Source organism: Cornus florida, unplaced genomic scaffold (genome assembly GCF_030987335.1).
Source record: "Cornus florida cultivar Cherokee Brave unplaced genomic scaffold, ASM3098733v1 CherokeeBrave_3.0.0_Hap2_Chr09, whole genome shotgun sequence".
NCBI lineage: Eukaryota > Viridiplantae > Streptophyta > Magnoliopsida > Cornales > Cornaceae > Cornus > Cornus florida.
The window spans coordinates 58,910,180-58,929,527 of record NW_026775579.1 but is presented as its reverse complement, the minus strand read 5'-3'; the positions used below and the strand labels follow the sequence as shown (position 1 = coordinate 58,929,527).

The following is a 19,348-nucleotide window of genomic DNA, read 5'->3' as shown; positions in this document are numbered from 1 at the left end:
ATTCAAATAAATATACTTCTCTAGTAAGTAAATATACAGACAAATATACGCCATCCGACTAAGGGGAGAGGAAAAAAGTGTTAAAAGGGCACTTTTGTCCTATAAAATTGAACTTGGTGACGTGATGAGAGATACTTTTTGACCTTAAGCAGGGTGCACGATTCTAGGTTTCAAAGGTGTTCATGTTGTTTCATAACCAAAACTCTCATGGGAAGCATTGTTATTGTTATAGTAGGTGTGAATGACAATATTATACAACGAATAATGGAATTCCATGACATTGTCTTTATTCAAAATTGATGAAGCTTAAACTAAATAAAACTAAAACAAACAAAAATGTTAATCTCTTAATAAAGGGCTGAAATTTAACAAAATTTAAAAACATTTAAACCTCAAAGCCTTCAAGTAAACTCTTCCGGGACAAATAAAAGTAAAGCCAAATAGAAGACATTTAGGTCTCAAAACCCACGAATTCCAATCCATCCGTTTTCTCTTGCTCATATTTCTTTCAAATAAACATATAAAGAAAAATAAAATTGTAGTAATATATGGGTATCTTTCAAAGGTTTCTATATTTCTTTCAAAGAAACATCTAAAAAACAAAATTATTGTAATATAAACGGATATATTTTTTTTTTCAAATGTTTTTATATTTATTTCAATGAAACAGAAAAACAAAATTTTAGTAATACATACCGGTATTATTTTTCTTTCAAAGGTTTCTATTTTTATTTTGGTAATTACTTTTTATTGTTACATTAGGTGGTAATGGCAAAATTAAATATAGAAACTAAAAATAGAGTAAGAGTGATTTTGTGTTAAAAGGAAAAGGATATAGGTGGATTTGAAAAATCATCGTTAGATTTAATATAAAAAGTGTGGATTAATTTTCTTACTTCACATGGAGCAAGAGATCACGACTATAGATATATATAAACATAGTTGTAACATGTTGTAGGAAGGATTATAATTTTTTATTATTTGAATGTATAAAAGCAAGACTAAAGACTTTGAAGGGTCACAAGTATTTTACTTCAGCAAACCACCTTCAATTACTACATATAGATAATTATGGCAGGACAGTTTTAAATTTTCTATACAAAATCACTATTAATAATTAAATAAATTTATCATTAATAAAGTGTTGAATTTTTATTTTTTTTATTTTTGGGGACTTATATTTCCAATTCAAAATTGCAATTAAATTCCCTAGGTTGGATAATAGAGGTTGGACAATACTTTTTTTTTTTTGGTTAAAACGGTAAGTTTTATAAATAAGAAATATGTACAACAAAGCAACCAATGAAAGAGAACTTCCATGGCTTAGAACAATACAAAACACCAACATCTTGCAGAGTCAATAGAGCTATTACTAATCTAAGCCTATCAAGAGTTGTAACAGACGAATGTAGTCATTGTTGCAGTAGAAACCATGATTGACCTCTTGTATATGCACATCCTTGTATGAAGAGTTGTTGCATAGCTTCTAGATTGCCAATCTTACTCAATTTAGCAGCATTTCTTAACTTGAGAGAAGCAAATCTAGCTCTAATGCATCCTTTTTGATGAGATTAATGATTTGGTAAGCTGTTGAAGACTTGTTCCTGAAGGCTCTTGAATTTCTCTCCTGCCAAATGTAGTATATGGCACAAGAAAGGAGAAGCTTGTGAGTGATGAAGTGTTGTTACGTCCAAGTTGATGAGCACCAAGCAATCAGGTCTCTCCATGAATCTGGTTTGATGTAGAAGCCTGCAGCATGCTGTACAAATTCCCAAATGGTACTATTGAACTTACACTTGAAGAATAAATGATCCACAGTTTCACAATCAGCAAGGCACAAGTAGCATGCATTTATATAGTGTTTCTTCATCATTGGCTTTGTGTCCAGTGTTGCTAACCTTTCTTTCAATGCTAACCATGTAATATAACCATGCTTCGGAATATAGTGTTTGAACCATATTAGGTGAGTTGAAGTAAAGACAAAAGAGGGAAGAGAGAAGTAGTCTAAAGTGAACCTATGAGAATACTCCTTTGTTAAACTGGGGAGCCATTGGATTTAATCATTATCACTTATTGGTGTAGGGATAGATTGCAGCTGAGAGTTGAATTCCTGTGATTGAAAGAAAGTGATCTGCAAGAGAGAAGGTGGAATCACCCACTGATCATTAGAAATTGGGCTATCAATTCTGACCTAGGGGTCTAGTTGAAGAATTTCCAATTCAGTTCGGTTGAGTTGCTGTATAATAGGGCCATTTGGTAACCAGAAATCCAACCACATGCTGATGCTGCTCCCCTTCCCTACACTGTGCTTGACAAGTCCCCTAGCCATGTCTCTTAGCTTGAGTAGCCTTCTCCAAAACCCTAAGCTTGTGCTTGTTTCCTTTATTGCCCAGAAAGATTTCCTCTTGATTAAATACATGTATGTCCAATTAACCCGAAGGCTTTCCTTCCTTGAACAAAGTCTCCACAAATGCTTAAGGCTAGAAACCCTATTTGTGAGATCAAGGCAAGGAAAACTAAGACCCCCAAAGTTTTTTGGTCTACAAATTGCTGTCCATGCCACCTTAGCACCTGTCTTCTTGAGCTCCACACCAGACCAAAAAAAACTCCTTAACACTTGGTTAATTTGATCAATTACTTTCATAGGAGGTATAAAAGCTTGAGTCCAATATGATTGAATAGAAAATAAGACTGACTTGATTAGCAAAGATCTTCCAGCATATGAAAGGAACCTTAATGTCCAATGCCTATTCTTGCAGTAATTTTTTATACAAGGGTTTGGCAGTCAAGTGCATTTAAAGCTGAAGAGGACAGAGGTAGACCTAGGTATTTGATTGGTAAGGTACCAATATCAAATTGAAGAGAGGATGGTATGGTGTTTAAACCAGAGATTAAGAGGAAATTTTCTAGAGCTAAATGTAACAACTCCACAGATGCAGTGTCCCCATAAGAGAAGAGCATTAAATCATCCGCAAATGCTAAACGAGATAAATAGAGTTTGCTACATCTCTAGTGATATTTGAAGTTTGAACATTGTGCAATAGCTTTATTAAGTGATAAAAAGAGAATTTCCATGGACATAACAAACAATTGAGGGGAAATAGGGTCTCCTTGTCTCATTCCCTCTTCCTTTGAAAAAACCACACAATTGGCCATTCAGGGAGATTGAGTAGGAAGGGGTGGTTATACACTGACTGATCCAATGAATGAACTGATACGGAAATCCAAAAAAGATATAGATCATCAATTAGGAATTGCCAATGAATGGAATCAAAAGGTTTCCTAAGATCAATTTTGAGAGTACAAGAAGGAAGGTGAGAAGCTTTATGATAACCATTAAGCAATTCATAAGCAAGTAAGATGTTGTCAGTGATATGCCAACCTTTCACAAATGCAGTTTGATTTGGGATTATGATTGAAGGGAGGACAAGACTCAATTTGGCTGCAAGGAGTTTAGAAATACACTTGTACAACAAGTTACAACAAGATATTGGTCTATAATCATTAACCGTGGTGAGGTTGGGGACTTTAGGAACAAGGGCAATGTATGAACAGTTAAGCTCAGCTAGCATTCTCCCAGAGACAAAAAAAATCCCTAATAGCAATTGTAATATCTTGGCTAATGATAGGCCAAACTTGTGTGAAAAAAAAGAGTTAAAGCCAGCAGGTCCACGGCTTTTGTAGGGATTGAAGGAGAAGATGCATTGCTGAATTTCCAAGTCTGTGGGAATTTTAATGAGTAAAGCAATGAGATTGGAGGGAATAGACTTAGAAATAAGACTAGAGAAAGAAGACGTACCTGGGTATTGATTATAGCTTTGTCCCAACAGGCTTTGAAAGTGATTGAGAAACTCATTTTGCATGTGAACACCCTGAACAACATCACCATTTTGATTCTCTACTGTGACTATTTTCCTTTTATTCACCTTTGAGGAGAAGCACTTTATAAAATAGGCAGTGTTTTGATCACCAACTCTTAACCAATGCACCCGTGATTTCTGCAGCATACCTTTTAGCAATTGCTTTCTCACTAATCCTCAGCAAATCATCAGCAGGATTGTGGTCAAGGCTTATTTGGCACTGTGAAAGTTCTTCCTTACATGCTTGGACCTTCAAGGTAATGTTACGGTATTCATTTTTGTTGAGTGATCTCAAGGGGTGTTTCAGGGCTCTTAACTTTTGAACAACACAAAACATTTTAGTGCCATGGACTTGCCTTTGCCAACCTTAAAAAACTATGTCAATGAGCTTATCATTTGTAGCCCAGAAATTGAAGAATCTGAATGGAAGGTTCTTTTTTGGTGCAATTGTTCCAAGCTTGGCCACTACTGGTGAGTGGTCTGAAATTCCATGAGGCCGGAATTCAGTTGAGGATTGGGTAAAAAGGTTCATCCAAGCATGATTAGCAAGGACTTTATCCAACTTTTTAGAAATATTTGCAGGTCCAAGGCTGCTGTTGGTTCAGGTAAAGAAAATACTAGTGAATCTCAAATCCTCAAGCTCATTACTTGATAAGTAATTCCTAAAATCATCTATTGCTTGAGTCCACCTTGGTGCTCCCCCAAAAGCTTCATTAACATGAAGAATAACATTGAAATCCCCCATTAAGATCCATGGAACATTGGGGTCATTATGATTCTTTAGGCTCCTTAATAAAGGTACTCTTTTAGAGGCAGTGTTGGCTGCATAAACAAATGATACAAGGCATCTTATCTTTAAATCAATTAACTATACAACACAGTTGAGGACTTGACTATTTTCTGTCATCACCATTAAGGATAAAACTGCAGGATTCCATAACACCCATACTCTTCCCATCACTGATGATACTTGCCTACTCATCGGTGAGTAGGAAGTTCATACTTACCATTGATATGGCGCAACAACAAAGTGACAAGTGTTCCTCCAATATAAAATAAAAAAATAAAAGATTTGAAAATCTATTTGGGTTAAAGCCAATAAAATCTGAATCAAATCCTAATTTGATTATTTCTGTTTCTCATAAAATCCTAATGAAACCCAAAAAAATTATGCAGAAGGAATTGGATTAAGCTTTTTGATGATGGTAAGACTTAAGAGTTCAATTGTAAACCTAGCCACTCCCTGCTAGAGTATTTGCATTAAAATAGTCTTATTATCATTATTCAAATAAATAAAAGAAAGTATTTAGTCATGACTTGGTATAAAAATAAAATATTTTTTCTTAAGAATTCTTTTTAGTTGATTAATTATAAACTAATCATAGATTCATATTTATTTTCACTTGTGGGACAATAACCCATTAATAAGTGCAAATATCTATCTTTGCACAAACAATTTGATTTTTCTTTTTTTTTTAGTTTCTTTCCTTGTCAACGAGAAGGCAACGAAGGGTTAAATGGTGTCGCTCGAACGGAGTTCCACAAATGTGTGTAGTGTGGCCAAGTTTGAATTTATAGAATGCCACTACCATTACTAACTATTAATGTAACTAGAGTGAGTAGGGATCGTCCCAAGGGAAATGAGCGGTATTGTTGTGGAAACAATGTTAGAGTAGTAGGTCGAATGATCAAAAGATGGTTTATTAGTTGGATAATACTACAATTTAAATTGAACAAATGCAATGTAAAACAACTAAAGTAAGTAAGGTGTACAGAATAAGAGAGAGGAGTCTTGGGTCATAGAGTTCACCGCTTAGGATAACCTTCCTAGACATTCAATATTTGATGGATTAGGGGGAATATGTGTTGTAAATGAAATTGTATTGATTGAAATATTAGCATGGATGGCCAAGTAAGCATACATTATCTAGGCAATCTAGTGAATAGCACAGCATATCAAATTAAGTCATTAATCTTTCTATAAGCCCACGATCAATGAACACTCAACAAATTAGAGAAATATATTACTTGCATTCATAAGTATGGAACATCAAATAATAAGAATGGATTGTTCACCTATCTAAGAAAATAAGGCAACTACACTACAACTAAGCTAGTGACATGAAAATTAAACTAATTAAACTAAGCTAGTGACATGAAAATTAAACTAATTAAACTAAGAAAGAGGCACAATCCATCAAAAATAAGTATGAACCATCAAGAAATAAGTATGAACCATCAAATTAACCACAAGAGTATTCCATTTAAGCACCATGCATTGACTATCACTAGATTCATAAAATCAATACACATAGACATGTATCAATGTAACAAAATCTAGAGATAAACACATGAACATTCATTCTAACATAAATAGACATATGAATAGAATTAAATGGTCAATTGGAAGTATTAAACTACACAAATCATTATAGAAATAAGATTTATATATATCAAATGTCAAGACAAGAAATACAATACTAATCCCCATTAATTACAAAACATCAAAGTGTAGGAGGCATGCTTAGGGCTAACTCTAGCGCCGAGAAGGTCTTTAGCCACTCATTGATGTTGTCATCCAATCCTCAATGGCTATCTCTATGGTAGAGCTCATCTTCCCCTTTAGTAAAAACCCTAGATGAGATGAAGAACTTTTACAATTTGTATATTCTCTCTCTAATCTCTAGCCAAGTCTTTCTAACTAACCAACCTCTTTTCTCAAAATAGCCAAAATCCTTATATAGCTCAAATGTCACACCCATGATCAGGCCTCATGCACTAGGACCTCCAAATGATTACACCACGAGCACACATTTAATTTGGCTTGAAATTAACTTTTCATGCAACTTGAGGCAATTCGTTCGATCACGAGGTTGTTTAGATCGATCGAACCTTGGCGGCGTACTTTTTGGATAATGACAAGGCTGAGATATTTTTGGGAAGATGACAAAAGGCTCGATCCATCATGGCATGGTTGGATCGATCATTGTAAAATCGATCGGAGCTTGGGTTCGATCAATCATGGAGAGTTTCCTTCACCACTTTGCTTCCACTTTGCTCCTTTCTTCCTTTAAGCTTGAGATTGTTTCTTTTAATGCTCTAATTTGGCTGAATTAACTTATTTTGGGGATAAGTGCCTGAAAAGGGAAATAACACGAAATTAGACTAAAAAGGAAAAATAAGATAGAATAAGGTACGAGAACGTTCAAGCTTAAGGGGTTTAAATGCGCACTTTTCAGGGCTTATCACTAAACAACACAAGTCACGCTTTAAAAGAATAAAATCAATATATATATATATATATATATATATATATATATATATTAGTTCACATATGAAATCTTATCACCCACAATAAAAAATCCTAATCCAATTCCTTCTATGGATTTGATTTGAGCCAAATATTTGTAGTTTTGATTCCTTTGGTCTTAGGAATTAGTAGAGTGGCATGAGAGAAAGAGAATCAGATATGGGTTTGATTTGGATCCCTATTGGATTTCACCCAAATTTCTTAAATGTTTTATTAATATTTTTTTTTTACGTTGTAGGAACACTTGTCACTTTGTTGTTGTGCCACATCAATGGTAAGTATGAACTTTTTACTCACCGATGAATAGGCAAGTATTGTCCATAGAGGTTTGTAAAAAAAAATGGGGGAGCCATGCCCCCTCCCCTGATTGTAGGAGTAAACGATTTGATATGGTTCCAAGCTAATTTGGAATTCAATAGTTCTTCACGATCTTTAGAAAATTAGAACGGGAATCCCGCGTATCCGGAACCGTTGATCAAGCACCGATTTGGTTTCAAATCATATCTCCCATTAAATTTGTCAAAATTTTCAACTATATAGGAAACAATCTACAAGAGAATAGACTTCTTACAAGGAGAAATTCGCATTGTAAAAGTAATTTACAAATGTGGAAGTAATATTTACAACGTTTCACTGCGCCTTGTAAATATGTTGACAAGGTGTTCACACTTTGTAGGTAATATTTTCAACAAGGTTTAAGATATATATGTTGTGAATAACTAAGAGTTATAAATTTATTATGATTACACTAAGTGAAAAAGTGTCGTTAATTTTTCTTGAATATTTAGTAGGTTCTATTGCACCTTGTAAAAATCCTATTTTTTATTAAAAAATGTTTAATGTTTTAAATTATTTTCTTGTAAGGACTTTGACCTATAACACACTAATAACAATAATATATGTAGCATTTGGAGGAGCTTTCAAAATATATGTTTCATTGTAAATGACTCTAAAAAATGCATTCAGTGAAAGGAATTTGAGAAGAAAAAAAAAATGTTTGGTGAACATGACTTTTGAGAAGTTCCTTTAGATGCAAAAGTCATTTTACTCATATGAAGTGCGTTTGTAAACAAAATGACTAAAGTTCTTTTGGTATAAAATAAATACAAGTTTACAATAATACCCTTATACAATTATTCAGCCGGTTTTGTCATTAAAAAGAAACGCATAATCAACTAACTAATGAATAATTAGCTAGGACAATTCTACCAATAAAATTGCATAATAATTGTATTAACAATTAAATAATACAAATTTTATTTGAAGAGATAATAATTTTTCAAAGATAAATGTGAACATGCCAAATTGTATATAAAAAGAATACAACTACTAATTTTTTTAAAAAGAAAAATTATATAAAAATTCTAATTGCAATTTAATGGCATTGAAAAAACTATGGAATGATTTATCTAGTCGACTACAATATTGAATTAGCAATCCCATCACGTATAATGTTCATTTCTCCATGATTTTACTGGCCCACCGTAGTATGTTTGTCTATATTGTTATTGTAACTCACATAATAATCTTCATCGTTGTCATATCATCAAAATTCGGCATCAGTTATTGCTTCTTGTCGTATAAAATTGTGTAATGCCATTAATGAAATTGCAATCAATCTTTGTGTTGCGAATGGGAAAGGGGCCATGTGTTTTAAAATTGGTCATCGGACCTTCCAAACACCATTATGACGTTCAACTAAATTTCTTAATGAGAATGAACACAATTAAATAATTCTTTAAATCCTCTTGGTTAGCAATTTCTTTGCAATTTTTGTAGATGATAACGTACTCCTTTATATGGAGCCAAATAAACCACCATGTTAGGGTATCCAACGTCCACAACATAGTATTTACCTACAAAGAGAACGTCATAAGCAATAAGTTATATAATAAAATATAAAAATTGTAAACTAAACTCAACAATACGTACTACTTAGAGGTTTCAGAAAGTTCAAATGTCGCCTATGAATAGCTTCGTGAAGTATACGAGAATCATGGTCTGATGCCTCCCATCCAGCCCAAACAAATGTGAATCTCATATCAAATGACTAGATAACCATCACATTTTGTGTGCAATCCCCTTTGCGTCCACGATATGGAAGCTACTGATCAACTGGAGTCACTACATCAACATGTGTTCCATCAATCGCACCAATGCAACCCTATAATGAAATTTGTTATGAAGTCAATAATAAAATCATTATTGCATATACAATAAAAAATAATAATATAATTAATTATGTTATGAAAAAGTATAAAAATTACCTTAAAATGAGGCCAATACTTAGGATTGTTCAGTATATAGGTAAGGATATCATCGAACGAACAAGGCACAATAATTGACATTGAGAAAGTTACTAGAGCCTTCAAAATTGTGTTAAAATGCCTACTAATCGTCTCACCAAAGTGTTGAAATCATTCTTGTAGCATCCTACTTCTTTCATTATGGTCAATTGCTATAAGGAATATGGCTATTTTCTCCTCAACAGAAAATACATTCTAATAAATCCATTCTTTTAAGCTCTTGACAAAGTCGTAAAAATACATATTTTTCCATGCAAAATAATTTAGGACAAATATTTGGATTTCTATTTAGTATATCCATTACAAATTGATATCCTATATAACTTGAATTTTGGCATGGTTCTTTCACAATAGAGGTACTGTGATAATTAGTCGCAACATAAATCGCAACAACCATTAATGAATCTGTCACCATTTCATCAAATTCATCATCAGATTAAAATTTAAAATCTGAATCCATACCTAATTGTAACAAAGATTGTCATTTGTTAAAAGCAATACAATATATTAATTACTAATATGACTTTAAAAAATAGGAACCATAATTTACTGAATCTAAAATAGAGCATTTGCCATTAATAAATAAAATAAAAAATAACACCTTGTGAATACTATCTCAAAATAACTTTAAGTATGTTAATACTATCCATCTCTAAATAAATAAAAATTGCATAATGGTAATTCTAAAAAATAACACTAAAAATAACTCTGGATAGGGGGTATTAGAAGACATGTATTGATTTTGAAGCTAAGTAAAGTGTTACTCCTGCTCTCTAAGTGTAACAAATAGCTCTCGTAAATTCTTTTGTAAGAACAATGTGTCACAAACAAACATGTATAAATCTCCTCTTTTTGGTACTTCAGTCATTTGGTTCAACAAGTTGATGCATTCCTTAATTCTATAACTTATATCACCACGATTTGATGCCCTAGACTCAATTGCACTACAAATTGTCTCAAGCGTGTTTTTCATATTTATTGTCTGTAACACTTTTCGACGCATCTCAGGTGGTGGAATGAAATCCCCCAATTTCCTATGACTTGTACCAACAACATCAATATCTTAATTTTTATCACATTCCATATGTTCTTATTCGTTATGAATTGTAGTATTTTTATCTTCTTGAGTATCCTATGTATCTTCGACTTGACAAGGTCCAACATTATATTTGGGCAACATCCCTTGCGAAGGTGCATAAGACAAGTTACCCATTGTTATTTCATCTTTGAATAGAGATGTTAACTCATATTAGTGTTCGATTCACTTTTCTCATATAAGTGTTCAATTCACTTTTCTCTAAACTTAGCTGCATCCGAGAAAGCCTATTTAGTGTTAACATATAATCACAAAATAATACACCAATTCATATAATAAACCATATAACAAAATAGTAAATGCAATTCATATTATAAAACATAAATATTGTTACATACCTGCAAGTAGATGGATCGTCACTCGCCACGACTGTATATTTCTCGTCATCCTATCCAAGCCCAATCTCCTCCTTTTTTAAGTTATACCATATCTTCCATTCAGTCTTTGTACTATCCCAATGATTTTCATTTTTTTTATATTTTTTTTATTTTTTTTATCATATTCCTCCGTATTCTAGTTTGAAAGTTTCTAATAACATTATTTCAACTCTGCTTACTAAGAAATGTTCCTTTTTTATTCCCTTTAAACATTTTTTCATAACACAATTCTACAAAATGCTACGTAAGTCACTATTCCATATTGCTTTATGGTTGATTTACCGAAGACAACACACCAAATTGGTTAGCCATCTGTCAACACAAAATAGGTTAAAAGGGGGTTAAATTTGAACAAATAAGGTCGCAAAGTATAATAAATAACAAATTTGTTACTTCTCCTAGATATAGCTATGCAATCACATTAATAGTAAATTGTTCTAAAAGTTATTTAATTTTTTGCTACTAAATAAATAAATAAACAGATATAAAAGAGATAAGAGTTATTCACCATGTAAAATAGGCACCCCAAATTTCATAAGATATATATTGAAGTATGTTTCTTACTTTCATAACCAAGAGATCAAATTTTATAGTTGAAAATGCAAAGGCACAAGTGGATCAAGATTCAAGTAAGAAAAAATCAATTTTATCATAAGCCAAAGCAAGCGAAGAAGTTCAGATTTTCAATCTCTCTAGATACTTGAAAAGAGAATACAATGGAGAATGCATGTGATGGGAGGGAAAACAAAGATATAAACAAATAGATACACTGATTGATTGATATAATAATGGTAGTGAGGGGTTTAGCTACTGAGGAAGATAATAAGGAGGGACAGGAAAGTATCAATGTTCACTTGTCTTGGGCTAATTACAAATTTTGGCATTATCATACTTAGATAGATATAAGCCTTGTATCTTGCTGCCACCTATACCTCCCACATGTGCCACATAATTGTTAGGCACAGTGAAAGCTCTGATACCAATCCGTTGCATAGAAGTGACCCAAACAGGTATACATATAATGATGGCAAATCCTAATAACAACAAGATATGAATAAAGATGAAAAAAAAAAAAAAAAACACCACGAGACAAGATTTACGTGGTTCATGTTAAAGTATTTATCAAATTCATCATACTACCTTATTTAAGATAGAGAAATCTTTAGTTAAGGTGGAGCTATGGTGGAGCACATACGTTGAAAATATATTTTGATCACGTGTTCGATTAAGTGAAGAATTGAGGAGTTCAAAATTTCTGATTTTGGCTTATCTTTGGCTACTGCCAAAGTTGAAGCGGTTCAAGTGGGGTGAACTAGTTCAACCTAGGTGTGTAGTTTTTTTGGCTTTGGCTACTGCCAAAGTTGAACTGGTTCAACTTGGACAATCTGTTATTAGAACTTACGAGAAATAATTTCCTAATTGGTTTTGAGAGCCAGAAGACTTGGGGAAAAAGTTATAGATTTGGGGAAGAAGTTGTATATCTGTTTTAAATTTGAAGACTAATATAGTAACTCATTTTAGGCAAGTTGATCCTTGTCCAAAAAGGAATTGAGTTTGAAGACTCTATAAATAGAGATAGGTATGAGAGAGAAAAAAAAAAAGAGATGAGATTCTAAGAGAGAAAAGAGTGTGTAATCAAGTTTTTGAAGTAAAGTTAGTCGTTCTTTGCCCGTAGACTATGCAATTTTTTAAACTACGTAAATCTCGTTTTTGCTTGTGTGTGTAATTTTTTATCTGTTTTATTTGCCAATTGTGTGTGTGAAAACCTAACAACTGGTATCAGAGCCATGGCGGCAACCATTACAGATGGAAAGTATATGGTCGAGAAGTTTGATGGAAGAAGAAACTTCAGTCTTTGGCAAGTTCTTATATGGGATTTACTGATTTAGCATGGTCTAGAAGATGTTTTGGGTAAGCAACCAGAAAATATGGAAGATGCAGATTGGGAGAAGATCAACTTGAAGGCAATGAGTGCAATTTGATTAACGTACATTGGCAAATGATATTGTGTATGATGTGATAAAAGAAGATTCAGCAGTGGACATGTGGAAAAAGTTGGAGAATCTGTATATGGGAAAGAATCTCACCAACAGGTTATTTTTAAAGTAAGAGTTGTATTCCTTCAAGAGAAAAGAAGAGGTAATCCTTCAAGAACATGTTGGTGAGTTTAACAAAATTATTTGTGGTTTGTCTAACATTGATGTCAAGTTAAGTGATGAGGATAAATCAATTATTTTGTTAACGTCGGTACGCTCTACCCATAAGCATTTATTCAATACTTTGTTTTATGGGAGAGATGCCATCTCGGTGGAATAAGTTAAGAGTGCTTTGTTCTCCAACGAAAAGTTGAATAATGAAGAGAGTCGTAATGCTTGGGCTCAAGTTCTTATTGCTTAAGAGAAGAAGAGATTTGGAGCTTCAAGAAATCTTGTGTCATTATTAGATAAAAGATGCTACAAGTGTGGAAGAAAGGGGCATATTTAGTGGTGTTGTCCAAAAAGAAAGGAGAGTGCATTTGCTGCCATTATCGTGCCTGAATATATGAAAGGAAAGAGTGATAATGATGAAGCATTATCAATCATTGATAATAAGGGATAAGCTAATGAATGGATACTTGATTCTGCTTGTTCTTTTCTTGGAAATACTATGCTAGGTGGAGTAATTACAAAGATAGAATGGAAGCCTGTTTCGAGATCTATTAGAATGAAGAATCAATAACAGAAAGAGAAGGAAGAAGTCTTGACAATTGCAAGAGCACCAGCTTTTATCCCAAAAGGAAGAAGATTTCAATTTGGTGATGCGAAAGTAGATTCCAAGTTTAATTATTTGAACTTAGAATTTGCTAAGAATAGATGAGTATGGTGGTGCGGCGAAGAACGACAAGAAGAATAATGATGAATTTGAGAAAAGGTGTAGATTGCTAGAGTATTTCTCAATTTCATTATAGTACCTCATTTGAGGTGGAGAAATCTTTAGTTAAGGTGGAGCTATGGTGGAGCACGTATGTGGAAGACATATTTTGATCACGTGTTGATTACGTGAAGAATTGATGTGTTCAAAGTTCATGATTTTGGCTTATCTTTGGCTACTGCCAAAGTTGAACCGGTTCAAGTGGGGTGAATTGGTTCAACCTAGGCATGTAGTTTTTTTTAACTTTGGCTACTACCAAAGTTGAGCCGGTTCAAATTGAGCTGAGCCGGTTCAACTTGGACAGTGAACTATTGGAACCTACGAGAAACAGTTTCCTAATTGGTTTTGGAAGCCAAAAGACTTAGGGAAAAAGCTATAGATTTGAGGAAGAAGTTGTATCTCTATTTTAGAGTTTAAGACTAATATATTAACTCCTTGTAGCCAAGTTGATCCTTGTCCAATAAGGAATTGAGTTTGAAGACTCTATAAATAGAGATGGATATTAGATAGAGAAAATTGTAGAGAAAAAAAGAGAGTAGAGGTTGTGAAAGAGGAAATAATGTGTAATCAAGTTTTTGAAATAAAGTTAGTCGTTCTTTGCCAGTGGACTAGGCAATTTGCTAAACCACATAAATCTCGTTTTTGCTTGTGTGTGTGATTTTTTATTTGTTATATTTGCCAATTGTGTGTGTGAAAACCGCATAGTTCACCCATATAAATAGGGTTACATCCGCAGGCGATGATGATGCATATCACTATATAGAAAAAGATTACAAATTGAAGAACGTTTTGGTTATTCCAAACAATAATCACTATTCCACACTAAAACCTCACCCACCAAACGAAGAAAGGCTTACATAAAGAAGAAAACCTACCCAAAGACAAACTTCAAATATCTCTCTTGAAGGTTGCACATAAAAGGATTTCTTCACACAAAAACCAATATAACTTATTATGACTCTACCTTCTCTTAATCAGAATATCTCTCAACGATTTCCTTGGGATCTCTGTAGGATCTACATTCTTTTGCTGCTTGTTATTCCTAATTTATAGGTTAATATTGCTGCCTTTAGATCCATTACTTATAGCTAGCACAAAGCAATTCAATTCCTTGCTATTACTTTCCTTTACGTTTTCTTATTGCCTTATCTAACTCTTAACTTGTGCATTAAGCCATTTATGCAGTCATATAGTTAACGTCCACCGCAATTGTATTATTCAATCAATGAAATTCTGCCAAAATTTAAACATAATATACTAAGTTAATTCTTTGTTCCCCACTTGCTCATCCTTTGTCCCCATTTAATCGTTTTATACGACCTTTTAGTTAAAGGCAGTGCCAGCCCTAAGATTGAAAAAATCTCGAGAGGCCCTAGGTGAACTTTAATGTGAGGCCCTTTGTACGTATATTTTCACACGCACAAAAATAAATGTCTATTTTTTTAATCCTTAGGAAAATTTTCAAGTTTAGCATATCTTGGAAGACCACTTTCAACTAATAAATCTCTCATTTTTTTAACAATATTTTTTCAATTTTCTGGATAATTAATGTTCAAAAGAAGATTATCATTCTCATTCATATATTCTTCATTTACCAAATCTTCAAGTTCATTCACATTTATTGATTTTCATTCTCATCTTCATTCATTAAATCTCCATGTTCATTAAGATTTTCTTCATTCCTATGTTCTTCATTCACCAAATCTTCAACTAAACTTTTTGTTTTTGTATTGTTCCTAAAAAGCTTATGAATAGTGTCTGTAGACACTAAAATTTTATGGACTTTTATTTTGACAAATTGACCCATCAAATATGGGCCTCATGTTTAATTAAATTATTTAATTGGCCCAAACTTGGTTCACTTAAATTATTTAATTAGCTCAGCCTAGATGATTCAACAAAAAAATAATTATTCCTAATAAAATATATTTGGAATAATTATTTTATAGATAATCATCACAACATAGTCGGCCCGGCCCAGTTATAATTTTGTCCTTAACAGGAGAGGACACGTGTTATTATCCTATTAATTCAAGAAGCATATAAATAGAGGCCTGGAGGAGGAAGGAAGAAGAGGGTTCAGAAATTGAGAGACTCAAAAATCCAGAAGGGTCCAGAAATTGAGAGACTCGGAAATCTAGAGGGGATAGAAATTCAGAATTCCAGAGAGAAATACAGAAGCTCTACCGACATTCATTCCGAACATCTAAACCTAAACGTGAAGAACAAAAAGCACAACCAAAGCTGTGTCGTTCTTCATCAAATTCAACATTCTGAAGGCAAAGAACAACAAGCACAACCAAAGCCATGCCGTTCTTCCACAAATTCTCTGAAGACGAAGAACAACAAGCACATCCAATCCAAAGTCGTGCCGGTCTTCTTCAAATTCAACAAAGAACAACATGCACATCAAAATCGTGCTATTCTTTCTCCATGATTCAACAAGTTTGATGAATCATTATATAACACTGTTCGAGATCAAGCTTCATCAGCCCTCGATCAGAAATCATCGGTGGTCTTCCCCAACTACAAATATTTGAAGAAGATTGTCAACAACCCAATTCAAGATCAAACTCCAACAGCCCTTGAATCCAACCAACAAAGGAGATCTAATCAGAGGACAAATTATTTCTTTTTAAAGAATATCTCAAAGGATTGTATTCCAATTTTCCCAAATTAATAAAATTACTATTTGCTCCCTATTTTGTTCTTTTATTTGCAAACTATGAAATTTTTGCGTACAAATTTTTGGCACGCCCGGTGGGACATCTTCTGCCTCTCATATTTTTCTCTTACATCAAATCCTTAACAAATTCATCGTCAAATTCTATGACTTCCAACAAAATTCAGACGAAGAGCATGAATAACCCCAAGGACATCGTAGTCATGACAAACAACATCATTACCACCACAAAAGGTGGCAAGAAGTGGTATAAACACCTCTGCAAGTTTGATGATGTGGAGTATGGTTAAATCATCTATTCTTGCCAAAAGACAGCACGATGCGATAAGAGTTAATTCCACCAAATCTGACAAAGTAACAACTCAAACTCATACCACCTTGACCTCGCAGAGGGCAAAGAGGAAGGTTCCTACAACCTCAAAGGTTGCTCCACTCACAAGTTCAAGTTTAAGGCTGGTCCACTGTAATACCCCTAATTTCAAAAGGATATCCTAGTATTTAATTTATTCTTTTAATTAAATTTTCAATTATTTAATTGTTTATTTGACATATTTGTTATTTGTTTAAATTGTGTAATGTGTTTAAATGTTTATTACTTGAATTATGACTTGTTTTTTTCTATTATTGTATGTAATTCTTTATTTTTGTTTAAGTGGTTTAATTTAGTTATTTTAATTGAATTAATTTAATTTAATATAATGGTTTAGTTGTTTTAATTTAATTGTTAATTGTCATAATTTAATTGTATTTAATTAGGGTTTTGTTTTAGAAGTAACGTTTGTAGCCGACGTAGGTTTTTAATTAAGTTTCTTTGGGTCGGTTAGGATTTCAGTTGGGGCGGGCTTGAATTAATTTAGGGTTTGGTATAACTCTATAAATATATAGTAGACGTCTGTTTAGGGTTTTAAAAGCAAATAAAACTAAAACACATCTGTGGAAATAGCAGAGAGAGAAACAGAGGAAGTTTTACAATATTTGAGTTCACCGGAGAACTTAGAAGACGGCGTAGAGATTTTGAACAAAGATCTCAAAGGCAAGTTCTGTCTTAACTTTCTCCCTTAGGCTTCGTGTTCTTTGCATGCTTAAATAATTTCAGGATGAATTACATGTTTAAAACAAAAAATGTTATATGTTTCCTTGGTTAAAATTTTAATTATAACAGAATCTGTTTTACATTTGTTAAACTGTTTCAATTTGAAACTTTCTTGTATAGTTCTCTCTTTAATCCATATTAGTAATATAATAAGGACTGAAACAAGGGTTGGAATCTACTGGGACTAAGTTAAAATCTCTGGGAACCTAAACTGTGAAGTGCCGGAGGTGTAGACGACGACTGAAGAAGAAAAACGAGGCAGAGGAGGGAGAGAACCGGCTCTTCTTTGGATTGGAGCCGACTCTTCTTGGTTTGGAGGTGGCTCCAAGACCTATGGAGGCGGCTCCAAGGTTAATGGAGGTGGCTCCAAGATTTTGGAGCCTGCTCCATGTTGTTCTCTTTAGTGTTTTTACGTTCTGTTTGATTATTTTCCATTTTTCAGTGATAAAGCTTCATGGTGGTTGATTTCCTATGTTTTTAATGGAGATTAAATACTATGATAGATGGTTTAGGAGTGGTCCAGAGTGAAATTAAATTGCCAAGGATAGAATATTATAGAATTGCACTCAGAGCATCTAACATTAAAATTGTATGGAATTATTTTAGAAAAAACAAGTCCACCTCAAGAAGTTAGTCCGCCTCCAATTCCGTTCGACATACCAAACCAATCGTTTTCTGAAGATGTTCCTGACCCACACAGAAGATAGTTGCCACAGGGTCACACCAGAGGTATTCCTAAACCCACATATGAGCCCAAGCTTTCTAGTAAAGTCAAATCTCCTATGAGTCATTATGTGTATAACCATCGTTTGTCTGAATCAAATATGTCATTTGTGAAGCAATTGTCTAGTGTATTTATTCCTAACAGTGTGCAGAAAGCCTTAGTTGACCCCAAGTGGAAAGCAGCTATGAACGAGGAGATGAAATCCTTGCAGAAGAATGAAACTTGGGAACTTGTTGATCTCCCACCAGGAAAGAAAACAATTGGATGTCAGTGGATTTGCAGTGTAAAGTACAAAGCTAATGGCACAATTGAATGCTTTAAAGCGAGACTAGTGGCTAAGCGGTACACTCAAACCTACAAGATCGATTACAAAGAGACATTTACAGCCAAAATCAACAAAATTTGTGTTCTATTGTCTTTAGCTGTGAATTTGGATTGGCCATTGCAATAGTTCGATGTAAAGAATGTTTTTTTTGCAAGGTGAATTATGTAAAGAAGTCTACATAGATCTCCTGCCTGGGTGCATGATACCCAAGAGGCAAAGTCAGAAGGTGTGCAGACTAAAGAAATCGTTGTATGGATTGAAGTAATCTCCGAGAGCTTGGTTTGGAAGATTCATAAAGTTTATGAGAGAGCATTTGGCTATCATCAAAGCAATTGAGATTATACTCTATTCCTCAAAAAATAGCAGGGTAAAATCACTGTATTTATTGTATATGTGGATGACATGGTGGTTACAGGGAATGATTCTGAAGAAAGGAAAGCCCTACAGATTTACTTGTCTAGAGAATTTGAAATGAAAGACCTAGGCCCTTTGAAATATTTTCTTAGGATTGAAGTATCCCGATCCAATAAAGGAATATTTCTATCCCAAAGAAAATATGCCTTAGATCTCTTACAAGAGACTGGTATGTCAGCATGTCAACCAATTGATACACTAGTGGAGGAAGGTTTAAAGTAGTGCATTAAGTCCAACCAAGTACCAACTG

At 33.5% G+C, this 19,348-nt stretch overlaps 1 protein-coding gene across 1 annotated transcript; it reads left to right on the top strand.

Annotated features, from left to right (window-relative positions):
- Positions 1 to 18,459: 18,459 nt before the first annotated feature.
- LOC132272675 (uncharacterized mitochondrial protein AtMg00820-like) lies at positions 18,460 to 18,810 on the top strand. Its single transcript, XM_059773776.1, has one exon. The coding sequence runs from the start codon at positions 18,460 to 18,462 to the stop codon at positions 18,808 to 18,810; it is 351 nt and encodes a 116-aa protein (XP_059629759.1).
- The last annotated feature ends 538 nt before the right edge of the window (positions 18,811 to 19,348 follow it).